The 12,566-nt window shown below is 48.4% G+C and overlaps 1 protein-coding gene across 1 annotated transcript; it reads left to right on the forward strand.

Moving 5' to 3' along the window:
- The first annotated feature begins 6,159 nt into the window (after positions 1–6,159).
- LOC114180510 lies at positions 6,160–7,140 on the forward strand. Its single transcript, XM_028066823.1, has 3 exons — positions 6,160–6,339; positions 6,451–6,811; positions 6,875–7,140. Exons 1-3 carry the CDS (start codon positions 6,160–6,162, stop codon positions 7,138–7,140), a joined length of 807 nt encoding a protein of 268 aa, XP_027922624.1.
- Positions 7,141–12,566: the final 5,426 nt, after the last annotated feature.

The following is a 12,566-nucleotide window of genomic DNA, read 5'->3' on the forward strand; positions in this document are numbered from 1 at the left end:
CATTCCATGTGTTGGGAATCTCTTCCCCAGATAATTGTTCCAGGCGATAAGCCCCTCCTCCTGCGTCTTCTCGTATGCGGTACGGGCCGTCCCAATTGGCGGAGAACTTGCCATCCTTCTTTCTAGCACTGCTGGCCATTCTCCATACTAGGTCCCCGACGACAAATGATCGTGGGTGTAGGTTTGCATTATATTTCCTGGCAGCTCGTGTTTGGCGGCTAGATTGCGTATTTGGGCTTTTTCTCTGAGTTCGGGAAGGAGGTCGAGATGTAAGGCCATGTTTTGGTGGTTGTGAGTTGGGTCGTATAGTTCTTGGCGCAGGGATGGTTCGCCAATTTCTACCGGTATCATGGCGTCTGCGCCGTAGACTAGGCTGAATGGGGATTCGTTTGTTGATGATTGAGGGGTGCATCTGTAAGCCCATAGTACTTCTATTAACTCTTCAGGCCATCGGCCTTTGGCGGTATCCAACCTCTTGCGTAGCTCTATGAGAATAACTTTGTTTACTGCTTCCGCTTGCCCATTGGTTTGTGGATGTTCTACAGAGCTTGTGATGTGTTTGATGCTTAAGCTGGTGTAGAATTTGGCTAACTCCTTGTCGATAAATTGTCGGCCATTGTCTGTTATGATGGTATGTGGTACACCATATTTGCATATAATGTCCTTCCACACGAACTGCTGGACTTGCTGGGCCGTGATGGTGGTCAATGGCTTAGCTTCGATCCATTTGGTAAAATAATCAACGGCTACGATTAGGAATTTTACTTGCCCCTTGCCGAGTGAGAAGGGGCCGAGGATGTCCATTCCACACTTAGCGAATGGCCAGGGGGACAGTATGTGGTGTAGTTGTTCTTGTTTCTGATGGATAAGGTTGCCGTGCTTCTGGCATGGCTTGGACTTCCTGACATGATCCTGGCAGTCCGCTTCTATCGTGGGCCAGAAGTATCCGGCTCTGAGAACTCTTGTGGCCATGGTGCGTGCGCCTGAATGATAACCATAAATTCCTTCGTGTAGTTCTTTGATGATATATTGGGCTTGCTCTGCCGTGACACACTTAAGTAGGGGTTGGCCGTATCCGCGTTTGTAGAGGTCATCACCTACCATAGTATACCTGGCGGCCTTGGCCAGCCAAGTTTTGTCCACGTCGAGGGGGGGGGTTGCCGGTTTTGAGGTATTGAATGTAAGGGGTGGTCCAGTTTTGGGTTTGGGTGGGGGTGATGTTGTTTGATGGGGTGTGGGTTAACGTTTGGCAAGTGTGTGTGATGGAAGGTGTGGATAGTGTTTGTTGTAGTAGGGATTGATTATGGTTTTTGAGTTTGGTACTGGCTAATTTGGAAAGGATGTCGGCCCTGACGTTATCGGTTCTGGGGATGTGTTCGACGCGGACTTGTTCAAAGGCGGATTGAATAATCGCGCGGACTAGATGGTAATATTGTTGAAGGATGGGGTCTTTGATTTGGAATTCGTCGTTTAGATGACCTACAGTGAGTTTGGAGTCGGTTTTGCATGTTAACTTCTTGACGCCGACTTCACGGGCTAGGGAAAGGCCAGCGAGGATAGCTTCGTACTCGGCTTGGTTATTCGATGTTTTGAAAGCAAAGTGAAGAGATTTCTCGATGAGGATGTCGTTGGGGCCTTCTAATACGATGCCAACGCCGGCACCCCTTGGGTTTGAGGAGCCATCTACATGAAGTGTCCACTGGTCCTCAACGGGTGTTTGTTGTAGGTCATTGACGAAGTCTAAGAGACACTGGGCTTTGATGGGGCCATGGGGTTCATAGCGAATGTTGAATTCTGACAGCTCAATGGCCTATGATGACATGCGTCCGGCTAGATCCGGCTTTTGTAATATTTTTTGGATTGGGTAATCGGTCTTGACGGTTATGGTGTGGTTTTGGAAATATGGGCGTAGACGGCGTGCGGTGTGGACCAAGGATAGGGCTAGTTTTTCTACCATTTGGTACCTGGTTTCAGGATCTTGTAGTGTTCCGCTCACGAAATATACAAGATGTTGCGTGCCTTCTACTTCTTGGACAAGGGCTGCGTTGACGGTATGGTCGGTGGCCGTGATATATACCAACAGGGGTTGGCTGATGTCTGGTTTGTGGAGGATGGGGGGTGAGGTTAGGGTTGTTTTGAGTTTCTGGAAGATCTGTTCACAATCATCAGTCCACGTGAACCGGACGGATTTCTTTAGGAGCTGGATTATGGGTTGAGTTTGTTCCGCTAGTTTGGGTAGGAAGCGAGAAATGGCCGTGAGGCGGCCGATTAGGCGTTGGACTTCTTTGACAGTAGTGGGGCTGCGCATTTCGATGATAGCCCTGCATTTTTCAGGGTTAGCCTCTATGCCGCGTTGGGTTAGCATGAAACCAAGGAATTTACCCCGGTCCACGCCGAATACACATTTATCGGGATTTAGGCGGAGGTTGTATTGGCGCAGGGCGGAGAACACTGCCTCTAAGTCTTTAGCGTGTTGATGATGGCTTGGGGACTTGACGACCATGTCATCGATGTAGACTTCGACACAGTGTCCTGCTAGATGGTTGAAGACTTTGTCCATTAGTCGTTGGTAAGTTGCCCCAGCGTTTTTAAGGCCGAAGGGCATGACTCTATAGAAGTAGTTGGCATCGTCTGTGATGAAGGCGGTTTTGTGCATATCTGTTGTGGCCATGGGGATTTGGTTATAACCTGAATATGCATCTAAAAAGCTAAGCACCTTGTTTCCTGCCGCGCCGTCTACGAGTCGATCGATGTTGGGTAAGGGGTAGGCGTCGCGAGGGCATGCCTTATTCAGGTCTGTGTAGTCTACGACATCCGCCATTTGCCATTGGCTTTCTTTACCAAGACAACGTTAGAAAGCCAAGTGGTATATTGAGCTTCTTCTATAAACCCTGCGCTCAATAACTTGTCGGCCTCTACTTTGGCCGCTTGTTTGCGCTTTTCCCCAAGCTTGCGCTTTTTCTGGGATACGTAGCGAGCTTTTTTATATATCGAAAGCTTGTGGGATGCCACCTAGGGGTCTACTCCAGGGAGGTCGGCGGCTGACCAAGCGAAAAGATCTGTGTTATTGATGAGGATGGGTGTGATTGTGGCACGCTCGTCAAAGTTTAAACCGGTGCCTAAATTGATGGAGTGGCCATTGGGGAGTTCTAGGGGAGTGGTGTCCTCGACTGGTTCGAGGCGGACATCCCGGCCTATTCTGGGGTCAAGGTCCTCGCCGGATAGGGCTATGCAGGAATTAGGTGGTCGTTCGATATGGTTTGTTTCTTGGATTTGGAGTTGTGGTCTTAAGCTTGCCATATAGCAATCGCGTGCCAGGCGTTGGTCATAGTGGATGGTCAGGATGTCGCCGGATGGGGCTGGGAACTTCATGGCCAAGTGAGGGGTAGAGACGACTGCACCAAGTGTATTGAGGGAAGGACGACCCAGGAGTATGTTGTAGGATGTTGGCGCATCGACTATAAGGAAGCGGATTGGGATGGTTTTGGTTTGGGTTCCTTCCCGAAAGACGGTATGAAGGTCTATGTAGCCCCGGGTGGATACTTGTTCGCCGGAAAAGCCGTATATGGGCTCATCATATGGTATCATGGCGGTGTCAGGAAGTTGTAACTTTTGGTAGGTGGCCCAGTAGAGGATGTCAACTGAGCTGCCTTGATCCACGAGTACTTTCTTAACGGCATAATTTTCGATTTCAACGGTGATGACCATGGGGTCGTCCTGCTGGTGGTCGAGGCCGTGGAAGTCGTCATCCGTGAATACGATGGGGGGCATACGACGTCTGTGGTGGGAATGAGTGATATGGTTGATGGATTGTATATGGCGGAGGTGTCTCTTTCTGGCGGACGAGGTGGAGCCTCCACTTGCGAAGCCACCAGAGATGGTGTTAATGGTGCCTCGTAAGGGGGGGGTCGGCAGGGTAATGGTGTTAATGGTGTTGGCGGTGTAGTCGTTGCAGAATTTGGTGTGAAGAGTTTGCATTTCCTCCATGCGGACGTAGTCGGCTGCGCGTAGCTTGAGTTCGTGCATGGAGGTGGATGGGTAGAGGTAGACATTGTTGGCGAAGGGGCCGGGCTGTAGGGTGAGAGTCATACATTGGAGTATCATCTCCTGGTTGAGGTGTGGTGTACGAAGGGCGGCTTTACTGAAGCGATCGATGAACGTTCTGAGTGGTTCATTGGGTTCCTGTCTGATACCCAATAGGGATATGGTGGTGGTTTGATGTGGGCGGCTTCCAGCGAAATGGGTGGAAAACATGTGGGAAAGGATGTCGAAACTATCAATTGAGTAGGGCGGGAGGGTGGTGAACCATTCTAGGGCAGGGCCTTTGAGGGTCGTGGGGAAAGCTTTGCAAAAGACTGCATCCTGGGATGTGTACAGGGCGACGTGGGTGATGTAGACTTTTAGGTGTTCGTCAGGGTCGGTTTCGCCGGTATAGCGATCCAGGTTGAATGGTTCCCACTGGGCCGGGAGAGGGGTGTTGGCGATAAAATCCGTGAATGGGTGGCGGCGTCTGGGCTGGTGAGGGGGGGGCATGTGGGGTGGGGGTGGGTGGTTGATTATAGCAGGAAAGGTGGAGGTGATGTTGTGAGGAGGGATGTGGGTTGTGGGAAGATATTATGGGTTGTAGGGTGGGATATGTGTGGTATGAAGGGCGGTGGGTATGTTGTAGGGGGCGTGGGTGGTTGGGATGGTGGGGGCGGGAGTTGGGGGTGCGGTGAGCTCTGGTTGACCGGATGGAAAGTGATGGGGATGGGTAGAGGTAACGGGTGTCTGTTGGGTGGTGGTGAAGGTGTGGGGGGTGGGATTGTATTCACTTTCTTCCTCTGTAGGCTGGAAGGCCGGAGACTTCACAGCTTCAGAGGTTTCTTTGGCGTTTCCCTTCAGGTTGGCGTCTGCCTCGATCCTTCTCCTGAGGCGAGAGTTTTCTTGTTTTAGCGCTTCCATTTCCTCAGCACTGCGCTTCTTTAGGTCTGCGAGTTCTTGTTGCATCTTTGCCTGGCCGTCTAGGATGGCGGCCAAGTCAGGGGTGATGCCGGGAGGTCCAGAGGGACCAGCGTCCGCTGGCTTGTTCGCTCCAGCTCTACTGCGGGTAGAAACCATCTTCAGAGAAAAAACGGATACTAAAGGTGTTCGTCTCGTGCCCCACGGTGGGCGCCAATTGTTCCTGCAGAGAACAAACAAGATAGGTTAGGCACAAGCGTCACCTTACCACGTAGTCCGCTATCTCTTCAGTTGGCCTCTTCCCAGTCGATACATGTCGGCTTAGACCCAGGGGGGGTTACCTGCAGAAGAGTCTCTGAAGCTCAAGTAAGTCAAAGCTCTGAGAGAGTCAAATCAGTGATTAATGAATGCGTACCTTTAAATGATGGGGTCCACGTGTATTTATAGAACATTAATGACGTTGACCATTTCATGGGCTGGGTCTTGACCTGGGCTCTAGTTTGGGCCATGAGTGGGCCTGGGCCCCAACCCAGGCCCTTGAGACCTATTGAATGCGGGGGCTTCGATTTTCGCTTAAGTTTATTGGAGTAGTCGACCTGGGCTTTAACCTTACCAGATATGCTCGAGTAGTCGGTCTAGACCGACTACTTGCCTAGATGGCTTATGTTGGTGATATGAAGTGCTAACTCGGCCTAGCCTGGGTACTTGGCGGTCTCGAAATGCACACTGTTTACTTGGTCGAGTTTGGCTAGGTACGGTACAAGGTCTATGGGGAGTGAGCTTATAGCGTCACGCTTGCGTGACTGTTTATTTGTATTATTGTACTATTTTGGATGCGAAATCCTAATTTGAGTTGTGTGTATGAATAGCTATAACATGTGGCGCGCGCAAGCTATGGCTAACAGGAGGAGGAGGAACGCTGCTGGAGCTGACGACATAGCCCAGGCGATTCATCGCATGGTGAACGCGATGCAGCCCATAGCTGCACCACCTAGAGCCATAGTGGCACCCGCTAGACTAGTATCTATGGAGGACTTCATGAAACATCGGTCAGCTAAGTTCTCTGGCAAGGCCACTCTTGACGAGGAAGATGCTTGGATGCATGAGTGTGAGAAGATTTGTCGAGTGTTGGAATGCATGAATGAGCAAAAGTTGTCGTTTGTCACATTTCTTCTGGTGGCAGACACGAAGTACTGGTGGCAGGGGATGTAGTAGTTGATGCAGACCCGTGAAGAGCAGGTAACATGGACTACCTTCAGGACGAGGTTCCTGGAGAAGTATTTCCCCGATAGTGCGAGGCACGAGCGGGAGGCAGAGTTCCTTACCCTCCAACAGGGAACTATGACCGTGCAAGTATACATAGAGTGGTTCGAGTACTTGGCTCGTTTCTACTCACCTGTAGTTACCGAGGAGTAGAGGTGCAGAAAGTTCGAGGGCGGGTTGAAACATGAACTGTGTCGCTTCATTGTGCCGCTACGGATTAGAGAGTTTCTAGTTTTGGTCGAGCAGGCCAAGACTGTGGAGCAGTTGGAGACGGGGTCTAGCAGGGGAGGGAGACATCAAAAGACTGCTCTAGATGTCAGATCACAGAAGAAACCTTATAGCAGACCGCCGACTACCTCCAAGAGGCTACAGTGCTATAACTGTGGCGGGGAGCACTTGAGGAGAGATTGTACTAGACCTGCCAGTAGTACAGGTGAAGACAGTAGCACTGGTAAGTGCTACGTGTGTGATCAGACTAGACACTTTGCACGACAGTGTTCTAACAGAAAACCAGCTGGAGGTGCGCCAGCCAAGAAACCTGTAGGAGATCGGCCTAGAGCACCAGGGCGTGTGTTCGCCTTGACGACTACAGAGGCAACCCAGTCAGGTAATTTATTGTAGTTCATGTGTTTGTTGTGTGACCACGAGGTGGTGGTGTTATTTGACTCAGGCGCCACCCATTCATTCGTGTCTAATGAATGTGTGGGGAGGCTTAGGCTTATAATGCGAGAGCTGGGGTGCGAGCTGATAGTTGCGACTCCAGCATCTGGAGAGGTATCCACCACTTCTATGTGCGTGGGATGCCCTATGGAGGTGGAAGGTCGTAGGTTCACGCTGAATCTTATTTGCCTGCCAATGGAGGGTTTGGATGTGATACTGGCATGGACTGGTTATCGAGCAACCATGTTGTTATTGATTGCGGACAACGCAGGATAGTGTTTCCAGATACGGTAGGGTTGGAGCTTATCTCGTCTAATTAGGCGGTGAGGGAGATTGAGGCTGGAGCTACGTGTTACATGATTGTGGCTCAGGCGGAGAAGATGAGCACGACCGAGAAGATCAACAGGATTCCGATAGTGGATGAATACGAAGATGTATTTCCGGATGAGATTCTAGAGTTGCTGCCTAGCAGGGATGTGGATTTCTCCATTGATCTCATCCCTGGCGTTGGGCCAGATTCTATGGCACCGTACAGGATGACGCCTGCTGAGTTAGCCAAATTAAAGAAACAGATTGAGGATCTACTTGAGAAGAAGTTCATCCGACCGAGTGCATCACCGTGGGGAGCACCGGTTCTGTTAGTGAAAAAGAAATATGGTAGCTCCAGGTTTTGTGTTGATTACCGGCAGCTGAACAAGTTAACAATAAAGAATAAGTACCCACTGCCGAGGATTGATCATCTGTTGGATCAGCTGAGGGGAGCTGCGGTGTTCTCGAAAATAGACTTGAGATCTAGATACCATCAGATCCTAGTCAGGCCGGAGGACGTACAGAAGACTGCTTTTAGGTCACGTTATGGCCACTACGAGTATGTAGTGATGCCATTCGGGGTGACCAATGCGCCGACCATATTCATGGATTACATGAATAGGATTTTCCGGCCATATCTAGATCAATTTGTGGTAGTGTTTATCGACGATATTCTGATCTACTCCGAGAGCAGGGAAGAACATGCAGAGCATCTAAGACTGGTGTTGGGGATTCTCAGAAAGCACCAGTTGTATGGGAAGTTATCGAAATGTGAATTCTGGTTGGAGGAGGTACAATTCCTGGGCCATGTGATCTCAGCCCAAGGAATAGCAGTTGATCCGGCTAAGATCGAGACCGTGGTGAAGTGGGAGAGGCCCCAAACAGTTTCAGAGGTGCGGAGTTTCTTGGGTTTGGCAGGGTATTACCGACGATTTGTGGAGGGTTTCTCCAAGATGGTGAGTCCCCTGACACAGCTTACCCGAAAGGACCAGCCTTTCTCATGGACATATGTGTGTGAAGCCTGCTTTGAAGATATGAATAGGAGATTGACTACCGCACCGATACTAGCAATCCCTTACACGGCTAAAACATTTGAGGTGTACTGTGACACCTCATAGCAGGGGTTGGGTTGTGTGCTGATGTAGGATAAACGACCTGTGGCGTATGCATCGAGACAGTTGAAGGTGCATGAGAAAAATTATCCGACCCACGACTTGGAGTTAGCAGCAGTCATGTTTGCTCTCAAGACATGGAGGCATTACTTGTATGGGGCGCAGTTTCAAGTATTCAACGATCATAAAAGGTTAAAATACTTGTTTGATCAGAAGGAGCTGAATATGAGGAATAGGCGTTGGATGGAATATTTAAAGGACTACGACTTTGAGCTATTGTACCACCCTGGTAAAGCTAACGTCGTAGCAGATGCCCTGAGTAGGAAGAGAATTCATGTGTCAACCATGATGATTAGAGAGTTAGATCTGATAGAATAGTTAAGGGACATGAATCTGGGGTTGGATATGGGGCCTGGACAGATACGATGTAGCATGTTGAGGATCACGAATGAGTTCCTATATGAGCTTCGAGGGGAACAGGGTAAGGATCAGGAGCTATAACAGATCATTGGTGAGTTGGGCATTGAGAAGAGGAATGATTTTCGGATGGGCAGAGATGGGATTCTACGGTTCAGGGAGAGAGTGTGTGTTCCTAGCAGCAGAGTTCTGAGGAAGATGCTCCTAGATGAGGGGCATAAGAGTCGTCTTAGCATACGCCCTAGTATGACTAAGATGTATAAAGATTAGAAAGCTACTTTCAGGTGGACGGGTATGAAGACAGATGTGGCTGATTATGTCGCTTCCTGCTTGGTATGTTAGAAAGCGAAGATCGAGCACCAAAGACCAGGGGGTATGTTAGAGCCCTTGGACATTCCACAGTGGAAATGGGACAACATTTCCATGGATTTCATCACACACCTACCAAGATCGGTGAGAGGGCATGACTCAATCTGGGTGATAGTAGACAGATTGACGAAGTGTGCTCATTTTCTGCCGATTAATCAGATGATGAATATGGATAAGCTAGCGGATTTGTATGTTCGGGAGATTGTCAAGTTACATGGGGTGTTGGTGAGTATTGTGTCGGACAAAGACCCGAGGTTCACATCGAGGTTCTGGCAGTCATTGCAGAACGCTTTGGGTACTCAGCTCAGAATGAGCTCCGCCTATCATCCTCAGACAAATGGGCAGTTTGAGCAGACCATACAGTCGTTGGAGGACCTGCTGAGAACATGTGTTTTGGACCATTTGGGTACATGGAGTGATGTGCTGCCACTAGTAGAATTCACTTATGATAACAGTTACCATTATGCTGGCAACAGGATGGCGAGGTAGTGGTTCTTGGGCCATAGTTCTTATAGTAGACCACCGAGAAGGTGAGGGTGATACAGGATCAGATGCGGACAACTCAGAGCAGGCAGAAATCTTATGCAGATAAGAGGAGGAGGCCGCTTGAGTTTGAGGCAGGGGATCACGTGTTTCTCCGAGTGACGGCTACAACAGGCATTGGTCGGGCACTTAAATCGAGAAAGTTGACGCCTCGATTCATCGGGCCATATCAGATCACGATAAGGATTGGCCTTGCAGCATATAAATCTATGTAATCATGTCCTGGTATGATATGATGTCTGAATTGGATTTGTTAAGCATTAAACATGATTGGTTGAATTGGTTTTCCAATTGTTTGGTGAATGAATGGGTATGGGTTCAAACCTTGGAGAACCAAACTAAAAACTTTATTTTTGGCATTTTGGCTTTGAATTCAATATGAAAGGTTGGGACAAACCCTAGATAGTTGAGAGGCAGCCTTGGGTAGCTGAAAAACAGATCCTAAAGGTCAATTTAATGGTAATTAACAGTACCATTAGGTAAATTTTCGTGTTGGGTAATTAAACCCTACTAAAAGCCAAGTTTAAAAGGGTAAAAAGTGGTCATAGGGAAGGTTTTGGCAAGATGGAATAGCAACCTGAATTAGAGCACGAAAATCAGAGAGATTGGTGAGGGTTGAGGGAGCACATCAAGAAGGGGGAAACGTGGTGATCATTGGAGTCCTTCAAAGCAAACCAAATTTTAGCAAAAGGATCCAGGTTAGGGGAGCTGGACTCCGTTTATTTTTGTGCTTGTATTAAACTCCATGAATGATATGATGATGTGAATGCATGAATCTCGTTTTGATTATTAAATTCTAATTTCTGGAAATTTTCCAGAAACCGCCTGGCGAGCCATACATAGCCGCTAGGCGGCTCATGCCCATTATATGAGTTCTGGGGTGCTTCTGGGGCAGCGCCTGGCGGTGAAACCCTGTACCGCCAGGCGACGCAAATGGATGGCAAAATTATGGGCTTATTTCATGATCTACCTGGCGGTGATGAATTTCTGCCAGGCGACGCGAGTCTGTTGACGTAATTTTTGATTCTGTGCTTTCTAGAAGGATTCTAATCGAGGGAAAATTTGGGGATTTGTGGTTATAACATAATTGAGGTGGTATTTTGTTGATTTTCGGCTTGAGTGATCTGCATAAGTAATGGAACAGTGTTAGGGTTGGAAGGAAAGGAGACCTTGCTATTAGACCAATTGACGTTGCAATTGTAAGGGAGAAAGTGGTAAAGATTGAGTGGGGAATTACACATGAGTCTACCTGCGAGTGAGTGAGAGTGTGAACTCAGAGAATATTTGACAGGAAACGCAACAAGAGAATGGGAGAAAATGTGATAGGCTGTAACAGAACCTGGAATTTCCCAAGTTTGATGTACCGCTTGGCGGGCTAGAGGATACCGCTAGGCGACAGCGTGGAAATCAGGGGCATGTGGGAGAGTTTGGAGTGCATTAAGTTGGGTTAAATGCGATGATAATCTGGTCATGAAATAATAAAGGGTAATTCAATGAAAAAGGCTTCTCTTTGATATATTTTGAGTGGGATAACACGTTGTGAAGGATAAAGAATGGAAATTCACGAGTGGTTCGTGAGGTTTGAAATTAGGTTTTAATTCAGAATGAAGTATAAAGCACAACTAAGGTTGGATGGGTATCGAACATAAACCAGTCAGAGTCTAAGATAGTAGATTGAGATGATTAATCACATGCACAACATGACCAATAGTATATTATGAGGTACAATTTCTGTTTTGTGTGGGTAGGAGTGGATTAAATATGATGATAACAGGTAATATTGACCTTAATCTTCAGCCTCAGTGTGGAGTAAGGGATGGAGAGGTCCGCGGAAGGGAATGAAGGATCATTATAGGCACTAAAACATGTTAAACCAGAAACAAGCTGTTCTGGTATAGCGCCTGGTGGGAGGGAACGGCTCCGCCAGGCGGTAGAGAGGAAATCAGAGAGAACCTGATAGTGCAGCGCCTGGCGGTCGGGTCTGTGGCACTAGGCGATATCTATGCAAACAGTGAGCCAGTGTTACGTAGGTGCCTGGCGGTGAGAGTAATACCGCTAAGCGGTACCTGCAGCGAGGGGAGTTTTTGAGGTGCTGTGCGCTTGGCGGTAGGGAGCACCCGCAGGCAGTCTGGGAGCTGGCAACGCCTGGCGCCACGTGTCCCCCGCCAGGCGATTTATACTGTTGCAGCTTGGAATTGTGGTTTCGTACTTGTGAACTACAAGGCGTCTAGTGGTGCTTTAAAGGTGGGATTGTTGGTGTTGCTTGAGTTGTGGCTCGGAACGTATCCCTTGAGTTATGGCTCGGGATAGGGTTTAAGCACGTGATATTCCTTGAGTTGTGGCTCGGAATAACATCCCTTGAGTTGTGGCTCGGGATGGCAGATGAACATGAGGAACCCTTAAGTTGTGGCTCGGGTTGGCGAGTGTTGCCGGTGTGAGTGTGCTGGTTGTGGCCATTACGGATGGGTCCAGATAGATTGCCCTCCTCAATTGTTGGCTGACGAGTTTGGTAGTCTTGGGACGATACAGACTATGTTCGTATATGGGAACTCTACTTGGCATTACGGTGTATGATCTGTAGCATGTTTTCCCGCACATGCTCTATCAGTTGTGGCCGATAGGTATGGCAGCAAGTGACCTTGAAGTAATTCATTAGACGATGTAGAACACGAATAATCTGAGTGGGGGTCAGATGGTAGGAATTAAAGAATGGAACAATGTGACTTTATATATACGGGAGCAGATGTTGTTGATGCAGGTGGCTCAGGTGAAGCTTAGTCGCGGATAGGGGTTCGACTTGGGGAATTTCTTATGTTTCTTTATTGCTTTTGAAAACAGTTGTAAACCTTGTTGGGTGATTTTATAACATTGTTCTTTTAGTTTTTTGAACAGATGATTATGAACTTTACTTGTTCATTTAATAAATTTTAAATTTTCCCGCGTTTTGGAAAA

The sequence above is a fragment of the Vigna unguiculata genome, chromosome 4 (genome assembly GCF_004118075.2).
Source record: "Vigna unguiculata cultivar IT97K-499-35 chromosome 4, ASM411807v1, whole genome shotgun sequence".
Classification (NCBI taxonomy): Eukaryota; Viridiplantae; Streptophyta; class Magnoliopsida; order Fabales; family Fabaceae; genus Vigna; species Vigna unguiculata.

What these genes read in the sequence shown, in the direction of transcription:
- LOC114180510 (XM_028066823.1), top strand. Translation starts at nt 6,160, where the DNA reads ATGCAGACCCGTGAAGAGCAGGTAACATGGACTACCTTCAGGACGAGG. An exon ending in TGGCTCGTTTCTACTCACCT is followed by an intron (nt 6,340 to 6,450) that starts GTAGTTACCGAG and finishes TTGGTCGAGCAG; the next exon opens with GCCAAGACTGTGGAGCAGTT. An exon ending in TACAGAGGCAACCCAGTCAG is followed by an intron (nt 6,812 to 6,874) that starts GTAATTTATTGT and finishes TATTTGACTCAG; the next exon opens with GCGCCACCCATTCATTCGTG.